Source organism: Misgurnus anguillicaudatus, chromosome 6, assembly GCF_027580225.2.
Source record: "Misgurnus anguillicaudatus chromosome 6, ASM2758022v2, whole genome shotgun sequence".
Lineage (NCBI taxonomy): Eukaryota > Metazoa > Chordata > Actinopteri > Cypriniformes > Cobitidae > Misgurnus > Misgurnus anguillicaudatus.
This window is the reverse complement of record NC_073342.2, coordinates 12,258,967-12,279,008: the sequence shown is the minus strand read 5'-3', so window position 1 is coordinate 12,279,008 and position 20,042 is coordinate 12,258,967. Positions and strand designations below refer to the sequence as shown.

General features: G+C 37.7%; 2 protein-coding genes across 4 annotated transcripts in view; both read right to left on the bottom strand.

Annotated features, from left to right (window-relative positions):
* The window catches only part of LOC129434079 (uncharacterized), a 33,833-nt gene extending 24,454 nt beyond the window's left edge, over positions 1-9,379 (bottom strand). The window contains exons 1-18 of the mRNA XM_073868294.1: positions 9,241-9,379; positions 9,061-9,147; positions 8,256-8,291; positions 7,867-8,128; positions 6,764-6,878; positions 6,019-6,106; positions 5,749-5,831; positions 5,457-5,667; positions 5,244-5,369; positions 4,997-5,114; positions 4,781-4,919; positions 4,582-4,698; positions 2,960-3,029; positions 2,733-2,867; positions 2,438-2,605; positions 2,235-2,329; positions 2,016-2,145; positions 1,675-1,924 (exon numbers count right to left, since the gene is read on the bottom strand). Of these exons, the coding sequence (XP_073724395.1) occupies positions 1,675-1,924; positions 2,016-2,145; positions 2,235-2,329; positions 2,438-2,605; positions 2,733-2,867; positions 2,960-3,029; positions 4,582-4,698; positions 4,781-4,919; positions 4,997-5,114; positions 5,244-5,369; positions 5,457-5,667; positions 5,749-5,831; positions 6,019-6,106; positions 6,764-6,878; positions 7,867-8,128; positions 8,256-8,291; positions 9,061-9,147; positions 9,241-9,304 (2,294 nt within the window). The 5' untranslated portion in view covers positions 9,305-9,379. The remainder of the gene's footprint in view (positions 1-1,674; positions 1,925-2,015; positions 2,146-2,234; positions 2,330-2,437; positions 2,606-2,732; positions 2,868-2,959; positions 3,030-4,581; positions 4,699-4,780; positions 4,920-4,996; positions 5,115-5,243; positions 5,370-5,456; positions 5,668-5,748; positions 5,832-6,018; positions 6,107-6,763; positions 6,879-7,866; positions 8,129-8,255; positions 8,292-9,060; positions 9,148-9,240) is intronic.
* Positions 9,380-19,543: 10,164 nt separating this feature from the next.
* muc5.1 (mucin 5.1, oligomeric mucus/gel-forming) overlaps positions 19,544-20,042 on the bottom strand; it is a 107,791-nt gene continuing 107,292 nt past the window's right edge. For all 3 annotated transcript variants that reach the window (XM_073868523.1, XM_073868524.1, XM_055192925.2), the window contains exon 46: positions 19,544-19,995. In XM_073868523.1, coding sequence (XP_073724624.1) covers positions 19,830-19,995 — 166 coding nt within the window. In that variant the 3' untranslated portion in view covers positions 19,544-19,829. The remainder of the gene's footprint in view (positions 19,996-20,042) is intronic.

The window sequence follows — 20,042 nt, the reverse complement described above, 5'->3', positions numbered from 1 at the left end:
ATTGTTTCGAAAACACACTATAAATATTAGAAATGTATTGCGTGACAAAGACTACATGTGAACCATGTAGTACTGAATTGTGGAGTTACAACTTTAAACGGTATTTTGTTATTTGCCTTTTCTGTGTTCTGGATTTTTTTGGGAGGGACTGAAATCATGGCTTGTTGATGCACTGGAGCACGGCCCCGCCCCTAATACTATAGACGATGTCAGCAGCAACAACATAAACAGTTTTTGTGGACTTAACGCAACTTCCGGTAAACTTTAAAATAGATTCAATAACAACGAGTCATTTTACAGTAGTTAATAAATTACCTTAGTTCATATATAATATCTAGCGCATGGCAACTATTACCCTCAGCTTACATTACTATGTAAAATTAATGCATACAATGTTAGTTACAAGGTCCTTGAATTCTTGTCTGGGCTGCCAAACCTCTCTGCACAGTTGTGATCCATGCTCGTTGTCTTCCTTCGTCTTTAGTAAACCAAAACATTTTATTTTCGAAAAGGTATTTGTTTCAGAGATTAGTTTAGCCACTAGCCAGACTGATAAATAAATACAGACTGGAAGTTCGCTTTTGTCCAGGTGCGTAACAGCGGCAATGTGTCATATTTCAACTAGAGTGCATTAACATGAGCGGTTTGTCTGCTCAATCGCGAGTTCCCATCATTACCTTTAGTTATTACAGCCTACAGTTTTCTAGCTAGCTATGCCATAATGAATATTACCTGATTGCAATCATTTTCAAAACATTTTGGCATCCTTTCCTAATTTCCCAAATTTCCTAAAAGCGATGATATGAAGAAGAGGTGGATTAATTTTGTGAAGAGACAGTTGAGAACAGGGTTGATAAGAATTGGGTTACTTTAATAAAGCCCACAGGTTGAAGCGACCCCAATAATTATTTAACCTCCCAGGAATGAGAATTTTAGAAGATTGTCCCTGCCAATTACACGATTTTTAATGGAGAACCCCCCCCACCCACACAGCGCAATGTTGAGTAGCAATTTTACTGTGAAAACTGGCAACCCTAAAGCATCTTTCCTGGAAGTGGGCGTGGTTTGAGTGCTGACAGCGAACACGCCCCCAGCATTTGAGAGCAGAGAACCGTGCTTATTTTTCCAGGATTTGATCATTTACTTTATTGAATTGCCGTGTATCATTCAAATTTGTCTGGGTGGTTTATAACCATAAACTGTAAAAAAATATGGACATAGCATCTGTGATGTCACCCATAGGTTTATAAAGGTTTGCCATCTTGACATCGCGTCACTGCGCATCAATCACAGATAACGGAAAATGGGTAAAGGCGGGATGCGATTGGTTGCTGAAACCACGCCCGCATAGCTCAACGGTAGTGACAGCAGTGGCAGTTTACCCGTCATTCAAGGTTCCACGCCTTAAAGTAAAAATAATCAAAATTTGTACCAGGCTGTAAACATATTATTTCATGCTGTAAAGCTGGTCATTTTAACATGGGCAAATATGAGAATATGGGTCTCTAGCGGCCCGTCGATAAATTGCAGTTTAAATCACTTCTGTATTGGCTTCATCAGAGAGATCGGAAGGTCGCCCCTCGTTAATAACACATGTTTCTCTGACAAACTCAGAAGGCATATTTAATATCGCATTACACAGACTTTAACAATATGTTGAAATATTTTCTTTACCAGTTGGCTCCATCTACGTTTACTGATCCTGATGGCTCTATGACCAGGTTGTTATAGTAACAAGGACACTGGTCAGCATTCACACACTGGCCTGCATCGTTTAGATAAGCCCCCTTTGAACAAACACAGCCATCCACAGGTGTAGACACTTTGCAGATGTAGTCGGTCTTAGAGTTAGAACGACAGGTTTTTCTACAACTGGTCACATTGTAGGAGTACTCCATATTTTCTGAACACTCGGACACTTTGTCTGTACAATGAAAGGCAGAGAAGCGCTTTTAAAACAGAGCAATCTTAAGAAACTAGACATTTAACCAAATGAAATTAAATCAAGTCCTCACCACAGGGGTATGAATCCAGCCATCCGTGGAGAATGATCCCTCTTTCGGCACATGCATGGGCATAGGCGGAGAGGGAAGCACACATACACTTCTCAATATCAGCACACTTACAGGTGTCATAAACGCAGTTCTGCAGAAGATGATCGCAAGCGTGTTAATTATTTGACCATGTACAGTAAATTAAAAGAGGAAAGAGTGTTCTGTGAGGTAAAGACTTACTTGATAGTAAATGTCAGGAAATATTTCTGAATGACATGAGGAGAAGGTTCCATTTGTATCCGTCAGACGGGAACACCAGTCTTTTGCAAGTTTTTCTACATAAACAAGAAAAAGATATTTGACACATTTTCTCAAAGTTCGCACAGTCCCCAAAAAATGAGCATGGTAGGTAGTTTAAGTAAAGTTTGGCATAAATTTATGACCTGTTTCCACTCTTAGACTGCAGGGGTTGTCAAATGTGTTTTCAACATCTGGACAACTGTATGGGTTCTTTTTCCAAAAGTTGACAAAGGATGTTGGTGTTCCCTCTATAATCCCTGAATCTGTTTTGAAGTCATCTTTCTGGACACCGTTATAGTTCCCACACAGACCTGAATGAAACATAGTGCACAAATAATGTAATCATTAATTCATCTGTCCTTTTTGTAAGGGCGTGGAGTCATTATTGTAAAACTGTGATGTATTGTAGGTCAATAAGCACCAAATGCCAAAACTCACCACTCATTTTGCCTTTCTCTGAGTTGCTGGCTTTAATATACAACTGCATGATTGGAGACAGTTGGATTTCTAGACGAAAATTCTTTATTTCAGCGATAATGAAGGATGATGAGGGCTGGATGATGACCACTTCCTCTGTCACAGAAATTGTGTAAGAAACAAAAAAGATGATATACCTTATCATGCATATTTCAGAGAAGGACATTTTCTCATTTTTAATTACACACCTGTGATTATTGGAAACATATCTGGACTGATTCCATTTAGCGTGACAGTCCCACTGGATGAAAAAATTACCTGTTTTATAATTAAAGAAAAGTTTGATTACAATTGAGAAACAAGTTTAATTTGATATCATTCCCCACTTTACCTATACTGTAAATAAAATATGCATACAAAACTCTTTATGCTCTAAAGGATACCCACTTGACATACTACATTTATTAAAACCTCCTGAGAGCATGTTGCACAGAAAACAGCATCCTATAATGAATTTGTAACTTTGGAAGGCCCACCTCTCCCCTCATTTGATTGGACAATGGAAAAATGCTAATGACGTCTGGTACTTTGCTCAGCATCAGGAGCTACAGTAAGAGCACTTCTACAAAAATGCATGGTGTGGCACACTCTAAGAATAAACTGTGTTAAATAGTAATAAAAGTGGCTCACTGGCTCTTAATCATAGGGGAACCATTTTAAATGTCATATTGCACCTATGTAGAACAATATTGTATTTTGTAGAACCATAAGTGGTGCTACAGTGGTGCAATTTCACTCCGTATGGTTCTTCAAAAATGGTTCCCTTATGATTACAAGCCTTTTGTGCTATTTAGCACACATTTTCTTTAGAATGTATGTGGCAAAAGCGAGAGGCTTTAGGTGCAGATAAAAAGCATGCATAATGCTCACTGCCCATAGAAAACAATTAAGTTTGTTTGTTCGTTTGACTAGTGTGATTGCTCTGAACCGTGCCCTGGCAGAGGTGGGCTCAAGCGCAGTTCACTTTGGTTCAGGCGCGGAACGCCCGGTGTGATTGCAAATTCAAACGGAGAGATGTCAAATGTGTAACCCCTCACCTTCATCTGCCTTTTTTAAAAACTTTCTGATGTGCACAGCAGGGTTATGTAAATGTCTGAGCTGCACAAGCGAAAGATCAACAGACAAATATTATGATTGGCTCCTGTTTTAAGGGAACGCTTTAGTTCCTGTTTTCTTCAAAACAATTGCATCGTCATGACGAAAATGCGCACGAGCTCGGATTGAGCAAAGTACAGTGTGAATGAATGCTTATGGGGGAGTAGGGAGGGGAGACAATCACGCTGGGGCACGGTTTGGTTTGGTTAGGCGTAAAGTAAGTGCACCCTTACAGTGCAAAACCCTCTAAGTGCATGCAAGCTTTTTTGGCAAAAACCTTCACTTTAAAAAAACTATTTTTTGTTACAAGATTTAGTAAACAGTTGCAAAATCACTAAAGATGCAACTTGAAACATTGCAGATGATGAAAGTGAGAATTTAAATGGTAAAAATGAAGAAACTGAACTATATATTATGGCGCGCTATTATGCATGTGGGTGCCACTTTCGGGTTGTATTCAGGTCCAATTACTCAAAAAGGATTTGAATTATATTAGGTGCCGTTAAACAGCTTTTGCATCTGAGCTCTTCAAATATTCTTCTAGGCAACATTCTGTAGGGTTTTACTGTGAAGTATGCAGTAAGTGGTCATTCTGAACACAGTCACATTTGGCTGAACCTATACGCTATAAGAATGATTTTTAGTTAGTTTAGTATTTGACAAGTATGAAATTATCACATGCTAAAATTATTAAATGAGACATTTAAACACTTACAGTGGTCACTATGGTCTTTGACATGATCAGAGTAACAGAATTCAAACACATGTCAGTTCGGCTCGGATCACACTTGTCCAGATTTCCAACAACAGCGAAACTGCTGTCATTAGAGTGCTGAAATAAAAAATATTTTGTGAATTCATTGATTTATTTGGGTACTTGTTGAGGTGCATTTGCTGTATTGACAGTCACTGACCTTAGTGAGGATGTAGTCACAATTGCCATTAAAGCTGAAGGTTTTTCTATCATAGGTGGTGATGTGAGAGCCTCCCATAACAGAACAGATTCCAGGACATTCCAGATCCGTGCAACTCCAGTATCCAGCAGCACACTCGCTGTTACGGTACAGCAGCAATGTTATCACAATAAAATCTATTAGATTTGTGTTGACTGATGCATGTTTGTGACTTACCATTTTTTACACGCTTGCTCGTATGACTCTCCAGTCTGGTATATTTTGCCGTCGTGCATACATGGGCATTTGTTTAAAGGAACGCAACCACTGTTTCCAATGTTGTCTTCCACAGTGCCTGTAAAAATAATGGGAGAATTAAACAGTTATAAGGAGGATTAGGATTAATGTCTGCCTATTTTGAACCTCCTTCACAAAGGTTTAATTGATGAGCGAGAAAACATTATTGTTTGAAACAAGGCCTTACCCTCAGGGCAGAAACAGCCATCTACACAGTGATCTGTACACAGCAGGGTTCCATTTGGGGCCGAGCAGGTGTTTTTGCATGGGCCAGCACACTCCATGTATACCATGTTTAGTGGACATGTCTTTGCTGCTCCACAGAAGAACACATAAATAATATATCAGACACAATCTATGTGGTCATTGCTTCTCTGTATAATGTAGTAATCATACTCACGACAGTGTTGATCTGTTCTCCACTTTCCCGGCTTGCCACCAGCATGCGTGCACTGTCGTGATATTTCTGTAAGCGTGTTGCAGACACAGTCCTGGTTTCCAGGACATTGACACAGGTCATCTGCGCAAACTTTCTCAAATGAACTCAGATCCATCAGACGGCGACAATCATCAAATCCTGAACTCTTCAGATACTGCTTACAAATGCCAACCTGCAGGATTCAATTTGTATTAGACGCCCCAGGCAAAGCAGTTTTTCAATACTTTTAACAGTTTTACTTTTGTCATTGTACCTGGTTTTCACACTGATCGCTGGGGGGAAGTGGAATTTCTTCACAGGGTTCAGCTGGTATGGAGACCTTCCATGTCTCTGGATCTGAGAGGTATAACACGTCATGCTAATCATACAGGTGATCTATTTGTACAGTTGACATATGAAAACGACTTTTGTCTTTAACTAACTTTGGATAAAAGTGTTTTCCAAATGCATAAAAGCTTTTAAAAAGGTAAAAATAGTTTTTACTGTATTTAAAACAAGTAAAAAAGGTGATTCCCTGATTTACCTTTTATAATCACGTCATCAGAATTGTCGCCATTGAAGTTTCCACAGAGTCCACACGTCCGACCTCTGTACTTCTCAGCAAGTTCAATCTGGAGAAACATAATTACATTTTTTTGTTGTTTTAAGATTTTTTTCTAAAAATGCTCTCTTTAAAATGTTGAGGTTTTTCAACCCAACATTGGGTCAAAAAGAAACAAGCCCAGCCATTAGGTTAAATTTATAATGTTTATATTTTACGAAACAATGGTTAAAATCAGAGGTTTTTAATCTTTATGATGGCAAGAACTCCTAAATATAATGTAATAAACCTTCTGGGGGACCCCAGTTTGAAAACCCATGTGTCAAAACAATCCAGCATTTTGGGTTAAAACAACTTAGCATAAAGTAGGTTAAATAACAACCCAACGGGCAAAGCTTGAAAATAAACCAGCATTTTTTTCAAGCAATAATATAACAATGTATTCCCAATATAAATGTTCTAGTATGCTACCCTAGGACAAATTTCAGATTAAGCTTTTGAAGCCAAATTTGGCATCTGTAATCATTTCACTTTCTTTAATATTTGATTTAATGCTGTCTAAAACCAATATCCTGCTTGATATTAGCATAATTTGATTAATTACTGAGAGCAAACATGAGGAAGAAAGGGTGTGTTTATGGGAACAATTATACCCTAGATAAAAATTGCATATTACTAAACAACCTGAGCTTGCTTCTCAGAAAGCAAGATTTGCAATGTAACATACCACCATAGAGTGATCTTCTTCCTCCCAAATAACAGTCACTCCATATTTGGAGACCTTAACACTCGCAGGGCTTCCCTCGATTTTAATTCCATTCTGACTCATGGGAATAGATACCCTGCAAAACGAAAATATAAAAAAATATATTTATATAGAGATAAATAAAATAATGTAACCCTACATTACATTATTTCTGTGATATAGAAACAAATGCAGTGTCATGGAAACAAAATATGTAACAACCTTAGAAATAATATTCATAACGAACTTTAATGTGAATTCTGCACAGTATATGTTGTTTTTACCAAACAAATTAGTATATAATTTTAAATAGAATTTTTTTTAAAATCAGGATTAACCTTTTATATGAATCTATAAGAAAAAATGTATTTTAGGCGGTGTTTTATTTATTGAAAAGACAAAAGCTTGTCAAAATCACACACATTATCCTAGTCTCTGTGAATTATGGATCTGTGTAGTAAATGTCGCTCCATCTGAAAGCAGGTGATGGCGATTCATACTAATAACGAAACCATTTTTAACAATGAGATAGCTTGAAAATCGATTTATTGCCCACCCCTAAGACCTATTATACTGGATAGCTCTGGGTTATATGAATGTTGCAGTACAATATCTTAAAAAACCTTTCATAACTGGTTGGTGTATGACAGGGCTAAGTTTTAAAGTTTTAACTGGTTTCACTCCTTATTTCTCTTTCAGCTTATTTATTACAAATGTACATTATAATCTTCACTCTTATGACATGTTGTATCTCTTTGTTTTTTCGGGTCTGCACAGAGCTTGGAAAGAAAGACACAAGTATAACGCTTCTGTTGCTTACTCTACAAAGTATTTCCGTCATTAAGCAGTTTTCAGTTACCCTGGTAAAAAACAATGAATTGATATTGTACTTTGTCTTTGGTATTTGTTACTGCCCTATTTGCAAGGTCATATTGTTTTGCAGAGTCATTGCTCAAGGCATTAGTGTTCAAAATCAGTGTAATGATTGGTTTTAGATATTTATACAATTGTCTAAACAAAAAAGGCACAAAACAGCAAAGGAACATTTTATTTACACCTTTAAAAATTTAAAAAGATAAACTCACACTTTGTCGTCCATGTAGATGTTGCCTTGACTAAATTTGATGGACGTCCCCTCCAGCTCTAATTTGACTGAGGTGAAAGTAACCGAGCCATTCACAATCATTCTTTGCATTTGGATGTTAAAATCTGAGACATGTGTGTCACACATCACAGCCAGAATGTGGTTACATGTGTCAGCCATTTGAAAGAAATGACCATCAAAGGTCCTGAAGTGAAAATTTCCCCATGTGCTACAGAGAGTGGTTTGATGATCCGGATTAGGTTCTGCCAATTCAAGAGAGACCATTTATTTATGTTTGTTTGTAGTAGACACTGTTATTAAACAAATTTACACAATGTAGTTTTCTAATCACTGTAAAAACTGAAACAGGCTATTTTCTATTTTTAATACCTGATATTGTCACCAGATTTGGCAGAGTGGGGAAGACTGAAAATAGAAGACAAAGAAAATTGTCATTGCTTTGCCATATTCTTAAAGCTATACACTCTAAAAAGTAAAAGTTGGATTAATTTAATTCAATTGTTAAAAAAATTAACAAAAATTTTCTCACTTTAAGTAAAAAATTTAAGTTGGAAATGTTTAAATATTAATTTAGGTGTTAAAGAAATTTGTCACCTTAAATTTTTCACTTAAAATGAGAAAATGTAAGTAAAACAAACCAAAAAAAAAAATTGAGTAAGTGTTATATATTTTTTTTTACAGTGTAGTATAAATGATAACAAGATTATTATTGAGTATTCTTGTTAAATAAATCAAACATATTAAGTTATGTATGTATTAGTTGGCAAGTTCAATTGTAGAAATGACCCATCAGAGTTTATGAGGTTTACTTAACAAGTAATTAAATGATATTTTACTGTACTGTTTGTTGGTGCATTTAAGACATACAGTGGGATCCAAAAGTCTAAGACCATATAAAAATCATATTTAAAACATGAAACAGTGAATTTGGTGGAGCATTGTCTTAACAGCGAGAAAGCCCATGGGTTTGAACCCACAAATACTGACAATAATGTTGTATGTATAGCTTATATGCACTGTAAGTCACTTTAGATAAAAACATGAATTTAAAATTTGTTTTTGATGAAGCAATTTCTAATGTAAAAATAAATGCAATTAGATAAAATACTGATGTTAGTCAATCATTTAGAATCTGTTGTAGCTTTTGTTTGTTTTAATTTAATGAAGTAGTTACCCGTTGTTGGCAAAAAATCTTCTTCTGAGCTTGATTCTTTTGAGCTTGATTCTTTTGAGCTTGTGTCCCCAACATCTTTCTTATATCCTTGACACAGACAGAGATGAATTTACAATATTTTATTATGTCAGAACAGTTGAGCTATTTATGAGTTGAAATCAGTTTTTGTGGTCTACTAACCTGCATATGCAGACTGTAGGCCCAGTAGCACTATGGCCCATTCCAGCATCTTCATCTGGAACATCTTCACTGACCTCGTAGAGATCCGTTTTGCTCGAGCTCACCTGTTTCCAATGGCTTTTACCTTGTGATAAGTGGGTGGAACTGAAGGTGGAACTTAAATTTTGGGTCAAGTAGATGCTGGGAACCCAATAAATATTTACTCTTTGTTGGTGTTTGAGATTAAATAATTATTTAAACGATGAGTAACACATTCTGTCACACAACGATACATTTGTTATTTGTTTCAAATAAACAAAGATGTGACTCTTACCCAACATGACATAATTTTTTCACAGGCCACACAAATATAGCATCCTAAACATGCTATTGCTATTTCTTAGCAAGCATGATCAGTCTTGCTTTATTTCAACAGAAAATCATACTTAAAATGCCAACAAATCATATTCAATGAGATTTAAGTTACAGAAGATTAGCATTGTTTTGAATGAAACCTATGGCAAAGTGGACACATCTGGAAAGATTGTATTTGGAGATTAAAGTGATCTATAATCCATACATATACTGTAAAGCAACAGCACACAATTATATTAAATATAATGTTAGCAAAATAATTTGTAATGGCCTGTTCATTGTAAACCTGAATGCTCAAATTAAAGTGAACTTAATTTTATAAAATATATTATTTGTTGCTAAAAAAAAGTATGATTTTGATAGAGAGGAAAGATCTAATTGTTCAGGAGATCATGAAGGAGGAAGGGGAAAACTATAGGGTCAAAGCTGTGAGCCAATCCCAGCAAGAGAAATGGGAGGCCATAATCGACAGGACCATCACCAGGGTTGACCTGTGGAAGCTGCCCCAAGCAAGGTTAAGTTTCTTGATCAGGGCCACGTATGATACCCTCCCAAGCCCCCAGAACCTACAACGCTGGTACAGCACAGAAAAAACTTGCCAGCTGTGTGGCCACCAGAGCCCCAGCCTTCAACACATTCCCTCTGGCTTTAAGACGGCTCTGACTCAGGGCCGGTATGGGTGCCGCCATGACCGCGTCCTGGGAAAGCTAGCAGATGTCATTGAAGCACGCAGACTCAAAGTGAACAAAGCCAGCATGTCAACATCATACCAGTGTAGTTATTTTCACATGGGCAACCATTGATTAGTATGCCATAGACAGGACACTAGAGGTTTCACCTCAAGTATGTGTGTGTGTGTGCGTGTGTGTGTGTGTGTGTGCGTGTGTGTGTGTGTGTGGGTGTGTGTGTGTGTGTGTGTCAGATGACCCCTCCCTCCTCTACTTCAGGACACCAGCTAAAGAATTTCACTTAAACAAATAAGAAAATATGTAAATTAAAGGGAGTCATCTAATTTAGATTAGATTGTTTATTTAGCCACACGACAATGCCAGTGGATTTTGTCTGAAGTATTTTGTGAGATTCTGACAAGCTTGTAGAACCCTTTAACTGTATTATCAACACAAGGAAGACACAGTGGTAATAAAATGGAATTTATTAACAAAAGATAAACAAGAAAACTAAACACATTACTAAATGATATTAAAATACTAAAGAATAGAAAAAGATAGGATCTAAAATACAAAGAATAAAAAATTGAAGTGACTGAGTTGAATTTCTAGCAGAATGTTTTCTGTTTCTGATAAGATGAAAACCTTATTTCTAATAACACAAATAATCAATAATTATATGATAAATGTTAAAGAAATCAGTTATGCAATATTGAGAAGCATCTATGGCAAATAGTTCCTAATAGAATACACCAATGCTATGGTTTCAGGAAAGATTTAGTTGTGTGATATTTACATTCTGTGCGGTCGAATGAGCAGTCAGTGGTGGCTCGTCGGCCATGTGTCAGGCTTTCATGTGCTGCAATTGGGAAAGAGTCAGGTTCAGTTCGACAGCCTTGAACATGAAGTGCTGATCTCTAGTGATCTGGAACACGCAGACGCGGTCCTGTAGTCATTGCAGAAGATCCTTAACAAATGGAACACGCAGATGAATGTCCCTTGAAGTGAAGGTTTGCTCTTCTGAGCTTCACCTTGTTGCCTTTCTGGAAGTGAGGCTCAGAACTTGGTGTGATCCGCTTAGTCTCTGGATGCACAGGCCAGAATCTCAGAACTTGTGATCGATCTGGTTCAGTCTCTGTTCAGTCAAAATCAGAACGAGGAGCTGTAAAATCTAAAGTAGAGATTGAGAAACTTGTTTGGTTTTCCAATGATCTGTTATTGTCTCTTTCGGCGGGAGACTCAGAGGTTGGGTGCTCTGTTGAGCGATGGGGGTTGTCCTGTTTCAGTCTCTTAGCACAGGGCCTGAGACAAAGAACTTAAGTTTTTAGTGTGTCCTGTTTCAGTCTCTAGCACGCAGGCGAGAGACTCAGAACTTGGAAGTACTCTGCTAATGTCTCTCTTTTGAGGGTGAGACTCAGAGTGAGGAATGTCTGAAAAAAAGGTACTTTTATAACTTAAGATAATGAGGAGTTTGCATTTTGGGGCTTTCCTGATGCAGAACCGTGATTGGCTGTTGATGTGAGAAGGAGCCCACAAAATTTGGCCCACCCTTCTTCATTGTGAGGAACTTATTTGTATAGCATAAAAAGTACAGAGTTTAACGTTGTCTTTAAAATTTCATATATGCCTTTTCCACTTACCAAACCCTTTCTGAAATACCATTGGCATTATCCTGAATGTAAAAAGTATAAATGTCACAGGGTGACTATATAGGGTGGAACTAAAATGAAGAAGGTTGGTTCCGTCTGGAGACGGTTTCCTTCCGGGCTAAAATTTTTGAGCACCTTTTGACTTCCTGGTTCCCATGGCAGCACAATTTGAGCTCACGAGAAGCAGGTGTGGAGGATTTGGATGGCGGCTCACGATTGGAGGAGGTGGTGAAGACGGCACATAAATAGACCTGCAAAAACACAAGGAAGGGAAGTTGATTTCCGGGGTGAGCTCTGCTCCACCAAAGGCGGACCACTACTCACACTTCCAGCAAAGCGCCGAGGGCGCCGTTGATCCGGGGATCACTCTAAAGCGGACGGAAAGAGTGCGGGCCCAGGAGAGGCAGAAAAGGAAGGAGTGGTGGCTATATCGTATAGCAGAGCCCCAAGAGAAGAGAACGTTGTTCTTTGTAACTGTATTGCTTGGTTGCGGCCCGTTGGTGATAGTGTGTCGTGCTGTTTACTGTGGATGCTACGAAGGATTGGAAGACGAAGGACTGGGTGAAGAAAGAACGCTAAAAGTGAGTTAGCTTAGCCAGTGAAGCGAAGACAGCGGCTGTTTTGCAACCGGATTTCCTGGGAAACCTCAGCGAGTCTGAGTAGCATTGCTGCTGGATGGTGTGTATTGTTAACACAAAGCATCACCTGTTTTTGTGCTGTGTATCACTACGGCCCCACTGAAGAGAGAGAGAGGTGTGGGCGAGCCAAGGAAGTCATCCTGAAAGTGAAGCATCTACGTGAGTAATATTGCTGCTTATGCTGTATTGTAAATACCAAGTATCACCTGTTTTAGTGCTGTGTATCACTACGGCCCCACTGAAGAGAGAGAGAGAGGCGTGGGCGAGCCGAGGAAGTCATCCTAGAAGTGAAGCATCTATGTGAGTAATATTGCTGTTTATGGTGGATTGTAAATACGGAGTATCACCTGTTCTCGTGCTGTGTATCATTACGGCCCCAATGAAGAGAGGAGGGAGCGTGGGCGAGCCAGGGATCATCGGAATCGTCACGAGTAGATCCTGTGTCCCTTTCCTATCTACCTCACCCCCATCGCGAAAGGCCATTCAACTATCCATACGGCGGCCCGGGTCGAGTCTGGCTTCGTCCCTAATTTTCACGAAGTGTGTGTGTAGTGCTGTGGGTGAGTCCCTGTCTTCACTTGTGTGTATATGCCTAGTCGCTTGCAGTGCTGTGCCCTTGTTGACAGAAGCCGTTGTCGAGACCCGGGAGTTGTGAGGAGATCCAAGCCGTTGAGGTCTGTGGGGTGTGAGGGAAGAAGTATGCAAGTTGGGATTTCCTAGAGCGCCCCCCCCCCCTTTCGCTATGACGACCTGAGGGCCGATGATGATGTTCTCTTAACTATTTAATTCCCCCTATTTTAATATTTAATAAAGTTTCATTTTAAGATTATTCACTCCTCTCTCGTGTGTCTGGTCATTGGGGTGGCTTTGGGACCTCCTCGAGGTGGAAACTAGGAAGGGGCGTGACCCTTTAGACATCTCGGGTCCGCTCCGACCTGTGACATAAACATGACAGCAAAATGTTACCATATCAAACATGCATTCATTCATTTGTTAATAACTGTGATTAACAGTTTCATAACATAAAGATGTAATTCAGAATGCTAGTGTCTTTAAACGAGTATGAAGTCAATGGGTAATGGTTTTATGTCCATTTTGTTGGTGAAAAAATGTAAATATTTGTTCTTTGGTAAGCCAATACTTTGAAAAATGCTTTTCCTTAAGGAATGTTTACGATCACCCTGCCTTCAGATGATGGGGAAAGGGGGGTTTGAAAGGATGATAAGCAGAAATCAAAACTTCATCTTCTTCTCTGCTTTGGCACAGAGGTCAGCCATAGAAAAAGTTGTCAGAGCAGTCTTGTTTGATTGACTGGACATTTGCTTTGGTTAACCCATCAAAATCCAGTCCAAATGTAGCAATAAGCTTTATGCCCAGCTGCACTACTTCCTGAACTTCAGCCAGCTCCGTGTTTCCTGTCTGCCATTATTGGACAAACTGATTAATCTAGGTGTGTCTGATTATTTTTTTTTGTGACTACTGAGGTCAGGCACACCTGGATTAATCAGTTTGTCCAATAATGGCAGACAGGAAACAAGGAGCTGGCTGAAGTTCAGGAAGTAGTGCAGCTGGGCATCAAGCCTATTGGGGAGGGGTCAGGAATGCTTTGTTGTATGCTGTTCACTACACCAGTCTATTCAATTTGTCAGGCAAGGGGGAGAGGCACTAAGCAGCTTTGTATCTGTATCTGTGTTTGTATTCGGATGGAACCGGAAGTTTGTCAAATTGTATGAAAATTACATTTTAAATGCATTTTTGCTTTTTATTATAATTATAACTTAAATAACTGTAAATTATATATTTAATTAAATATATTAAAATCTATTCTATTAAAAACAAAAATACAAAATGTTTATCAAAAAGACAAATAACTTATGCATGGAAAACAAACTTCTCATTTTCAAAGCCTCATACAGCTTGTGACTATGTGCTATGCATCACTGTATTGTAGCGTTAAAAAACCAACATAAGAGAGTGCCGACAATACTGTACATCACCTTTAAGGGTTAAATGTGTCTGTCAGCACAGTTCCATATGTGACCCATGCTGTCTAAATGAATGGGAGGTTTTCATAAAAAATAAGTAGCCTACATTAATCCCTTGTCTAGCGATCCCAATACTGTAGTAATTAAACATCTAAAATGATTGTTATTTGTACATTTTCTGAGAGGTGCAACATCCTAAATGATAGTGTTGTAGTTCTCGAGACCGGTCTCAGTCCACATTTTAAAGATCTTGGTCTCTGAATCGACCGCATTTTTACTCGGTCTCGTCTCGGTCTCAGACAAAGAGGACTCGGAATTTTATTTCAAGACCAGTCAAGACCACAACTGATGGCATATCACAAATTTATTTATCATTAATTTTATGCAGTTTATTCAGATTTGACATATGATGTTGGCATTGTTTAAGCATTGTTTAAGTTTCTCCCAATGACAATTTTTCAAATTTATTAATAAAAACACCTGCATGTGTTAAGTGGATGGCAAGCCATGGAAAGACAGTTAAGAATAAATAGTTAAGTTGATTTCAAATTTTTACGTTCACTCAATTTCTGACTCCAAAGTGTTTCCTGGATTGATGTTTTTTAGTTGCCCCAAACTTGACTCAAATATAAAAAAGTATGTTTGCTCAACTAGCTTTATAGTTCATTCAACTAAAATGTTTTAATCAGTTGAATCTTTAAAAACTTACAGCAAAGACTCTGTCAATTCAAATGTTGTATGTGTTATTTCAATTAATATTTATTATTTGGGAATTTTTAAGAAACTTTTTAAAATTATTTATCAAATAATTTATGCTGGTGTTGTTAACAAATAATTAACTTCAGTCACATAAAAACAAAAGCTTTATTCACTGATCATACAGACTGAACATACAGAATTAAGTCTTCTCTAAATAGAGGCCATAAAACAGTCCAAAAGGCACTCCAAAGTCCGTCAGAACATCTGCAGGGCCATTAGGAGACTTTCTTCAGCCGTCTGGTCTGCCTCCACATCATCACCGCTCTGGTTTAATAAACAGAGGAATATAAATACACACACACATACATAAATACATGTTTAATATAATAAAGCTTGACGGTGAAAGATTTTATACCCTAAAATTGCCAAATTTCCCTCAGACATCACACGTAATTGAATTAAACACTATTGGGCGGTTTTCTCGGACAGTAATTATCACTGACTAAAATACTGACATCTCTTAACATATGAGTGCTATTGTTTTGTCTCAAAATGCACGCCAGTATTGTATTTTATAAGGTTTGTTTGTAAAAATGTCCCAATTATAATTAAGACGGAGTCCTAAACCCTGTCCTGTATTATCTTAACTAAAATAGCTCCACTTTAACTCGGACACATAACATAACACACACTTTAACTCTGACACATAACATAACACACCTTTATATAACTTATATGTTTACAAAAACGTTGAGTATTTGCGTCTTTGCCAATTAATATAGTCTAAAATTAGCATTTATTTACAAACACTTACCTGACGTAACCTTGAGGAAACGGCTGATGACTTGTGTCGTTGTGGGAAACAGTGAGTGATTCCGGCTGTTACATGCGGAATGATCTGAGATGAAATGACATGTGATCCAGATCCTTAAGTTAAGACATTTTAAATTAAAAACTCACGCACATACTGTACGGTCGCGCGCACACGGGTACACACACGGGTATATTTATAAGTTTTATTTAAGATTGTTATGATATTGGGACTATTTCCTAGTCCGGTTATAACAAATGTAAAAGATATGAAACATCACTCAACAGCGATATCAATTAAGTGCAATCCTAAAATATGATTTAAAACATAACCCTTTCATTGTTAAGTATGAGAAATTTAAAAATGAATTAAATCACGTTTAAACGCCACAGAGATACCAGAGCCAGCAGTCGATTTCTGATGCGCTTGCCGAGGCGAGGCTGCGCTGGGCGGGGTGTGAGCGCTTAAGTGTCTGTGATTTTCTGGAGCTCATATGGAGCTCATCTACGTCCGAAAGTGTCCGAGCACATTTTTAAATAGACGCTATCTTTATTAACCGACCGCATATTTAAAGTTTAAGCACATACATTCACGCATGAACAACTCTTACCATTACATTTTGTGACCAAATAACAGTAATATTATGAGCATTTTGTTGTCAGGAAACATAGCTGTCATAAGTCGACATATTGACCAGATTTGTCTTAATTAGTTCAGTCAACACTAGCCATTCTGAATGTTGACTGGATTTGAAAATAACCATTCATTTAATGTTTTAAACACAGATTTATCTAGACTTCTAGACTTCATAATATGTCTTCTCAACTAGCTCAAACAAAAAATTGGTTTAACTTATATATTTTTGCCCGTCCAACATTTCATTAATTTGATTTTTTACAGTGCAGGTACACACACACACACACACGCACACACGCACGCATGCACGCACGCACGCACGCACACAGACAAGAAGTGCCTAATCATATGCTATTCCACATTTTATATTAAGTGTTTTAATGCAGTGACTTACACTGGTCTTGGTCTTGACTTGGTCTCGGCCTGTCTTGGTCTTGACTTGGTCTCAACCCTTTAAAGTCCTGGTCTTGTCTCGGTCTCGGCCTGTCTTGGTCTTGGTCATGACCTGGTCTTGGTTTAGGTGGTCTTGACTACAACACTACTAAATGATTAACCTAATACTAGAAAGATGAGTGTGCGTTTGACATTTTGGTTTCGGTTAAAAACATGCAGGAATTTGAAAATAAAATTCAGGGCTTGCTTGATGTTTAAAGAGTAATTAAGAGTGATAAAGTTTGGGAACTGATTTTTGTAAAAAGTTGCAAAACAAGTGCGCACTGACATATACACATATGTGGAATAGTTCAAAAACATCTGTTTTGACAAGAATTCACAACAAGTTTCCAACAAACTTGCTGAGCTCATATTATTTATGTCGAGAAAAATACTCTCATTAATCTTTATTTAAATAAATAAATAATCAGATATTCTTTTAAAATTTAAAAAAAACAGTATGCTCTATTATTTAAAAATCAGTTTTGACCATTAGTAGCATTTTAAAGATTTTTTTATTAATTCCTAAACAGTTTGGATTTTTAAAGAGACGCGCAGAAAATGTCATTCATGTCATTTCATAGATTACACCCCTTCACTTCACACACACATATTATTCATTCTTTAAGGGTTTATAAATTAGGGCTGTTCCAGCAAAACGTGATTGTGTCTGGCCAAATATTTTTTCTGTTATTCGGATGAATTCGTTATTCGTTTTGAAGCCATTGTCCATGCCCTTCCGAATAACGTATTCGGCTTTGAGCACATCCCTAGTGAGCAGTGTTGGGAAAAGTAACTTTTAAAAGTAATGCATTACAATATTAAGTTACTCCCCAAAAAAGTAACTAATTGCGTTACTTAGTTACTTTTCATGGAAAGTAATGCTTATGTTACTGTTTAGTTACTTTTTCTTGGCTGATCTCTTTCAGGGCTTGCAGGTTTTTTATGAGTGAAAAGTTCTGCATACAGAAAGTGCATATTTCAGCAAGTGTTTTTTTGTGGGATGCCTTCTTATACCCCTGGTCCGCACAGCATCCAGCCTATATCCAATCATCAAATTATTAATTATGTGTTACACGTGCTTCAAATCAGTCACGCCAAGGCGTTCCCCAAAGCGTTGCTATGGCCACGCAGCGCCTCGTTCCCTTCTCAGGGAACCAGGGTTACTGTACCTACGTAACCCAAGACGTTTTTGATATCCCTGAGTTTTTGTAGTTGTGGATCAGATCTGGATGACACAGCAAACATCTGTGGCAAGCATTTGATTGTTTAAACATGTCCCTTCCAATTTTCTGTGTACATAAAATGAGCATCCTAAAATATGATATTTGATGTGTCATTTAAAGTAAACTGATACAGATGAAATATGTGTTTATAAAACATGTTCTTTAAACAACAGACTACACCTTCTGGACAGATACGCCTTAATATAATGGTACACCTTAATACTACTTTATGGTAATTTATACAATGTAAGATGTAATTAGTGGGTGTGCAAACTGAACAAACATAATTAATGACTAGATTCAATTTGTCGTTTAAATTATAGGAAACTGTTTTGCTAACAACCCTAAATACTGTTGTACTGTAGGCAAGTCCTATTCCCAAATATGCTGTTGTTATTGTAGTGGTATCTGATGCAAGTGACATTTTCCAGATTTTTTGGGGGGAGAAAGTTTGATAATTGTACCTGCTAACACAACTAACAATTACTAACATACAGTACAAATCAAACAAACCTGATTCTTTAAATTCTCAGTGTTTGGTACTGATCATAGAGGTTTGAATTAAGATGCGTTTTGACAGGCGACAAAGACAGGCGTAAACGGGCTAAACGTTTTGAGGTCATCCACTTTCGACCACATCCAGAGGTAGTTGAAAACCATTCAAAAGACCGGCTACTCTCTGCCTATTGGTCTAATGTGATGTACCAGGCACAGTTTTATCATCGGACCTGACCACTGTGTTCGGCACGGCCTATAGGTTTTCATTGATAAAACTAAAGCAACTGCTCTCCACCTCTGTTAATCTTTGTCTCATTTTGCGAGCATGTGACAGCAGTTTTAGCGAGCATTTCACCAATAAACTCTCTTAAATATCAATTTAAACCCGTAATTTCTCACGCTAGTGATTTAACGACTCGTCCACAGACCATTCCCTCACAGTAAACAGGACAGAGCGGTCAAAAGTGGTCAAAAGAGACGGATTAAGACACCAGGTGTGAACGGGAATGTGTCTCTCTCGTTTGCTTGTGATCCATCGACCAAAACGGTCTCATACTCTCGGGTTATGATGTAAAAATCTTAAAACACATTACATTTCCTGTCTATTTTTACATTTTTGTTATTTATACAAATACCAGAGTAGTTAATTTTTTATGATTTTTTTTTACTTAATCGAAGAGCCACTCAGGAAGATTTTAGCTGTTGCTGTTTATTTTGCTTTATTGGATTCATCATTCATTTTGGCATATTATTCAACTTTAGAGAGGATAAAGCAGGAAAAAGCAATACAGTTCCCAAAATTACCTTAGCACCCTATTAAAGTCAAACTACAAACAAAAAGCTGTATAGTGGAATTTTTCACCAAAGTATGTTTGTTAATTATGCACTACAAGAATTTGCATTGATTTTTAATTGCTTTCTTATTCAATAGATAATGTTTAAATCAACAGTAATCAAGGCAAAAACTGAAAGACATTTTATGCGAGAAGTATTCTAGTCTATGCACTTTGTTGGTGTGCATTCACAGCTCTCAGTGTAGCCGTAGTTGTACATGATCTCGCTGTTATCAGGACACTTCAGCTTCACTTGTTTAGTGCTGGTTCTGCTCTCTCGGCAACAAGAGCAGCTGTGCATCATTTTGTTAGCCTCCATTGAATACCTGTGTGGGTTTAGAAATAAATGGCAGTCAAATGTGTGTAAACAGAT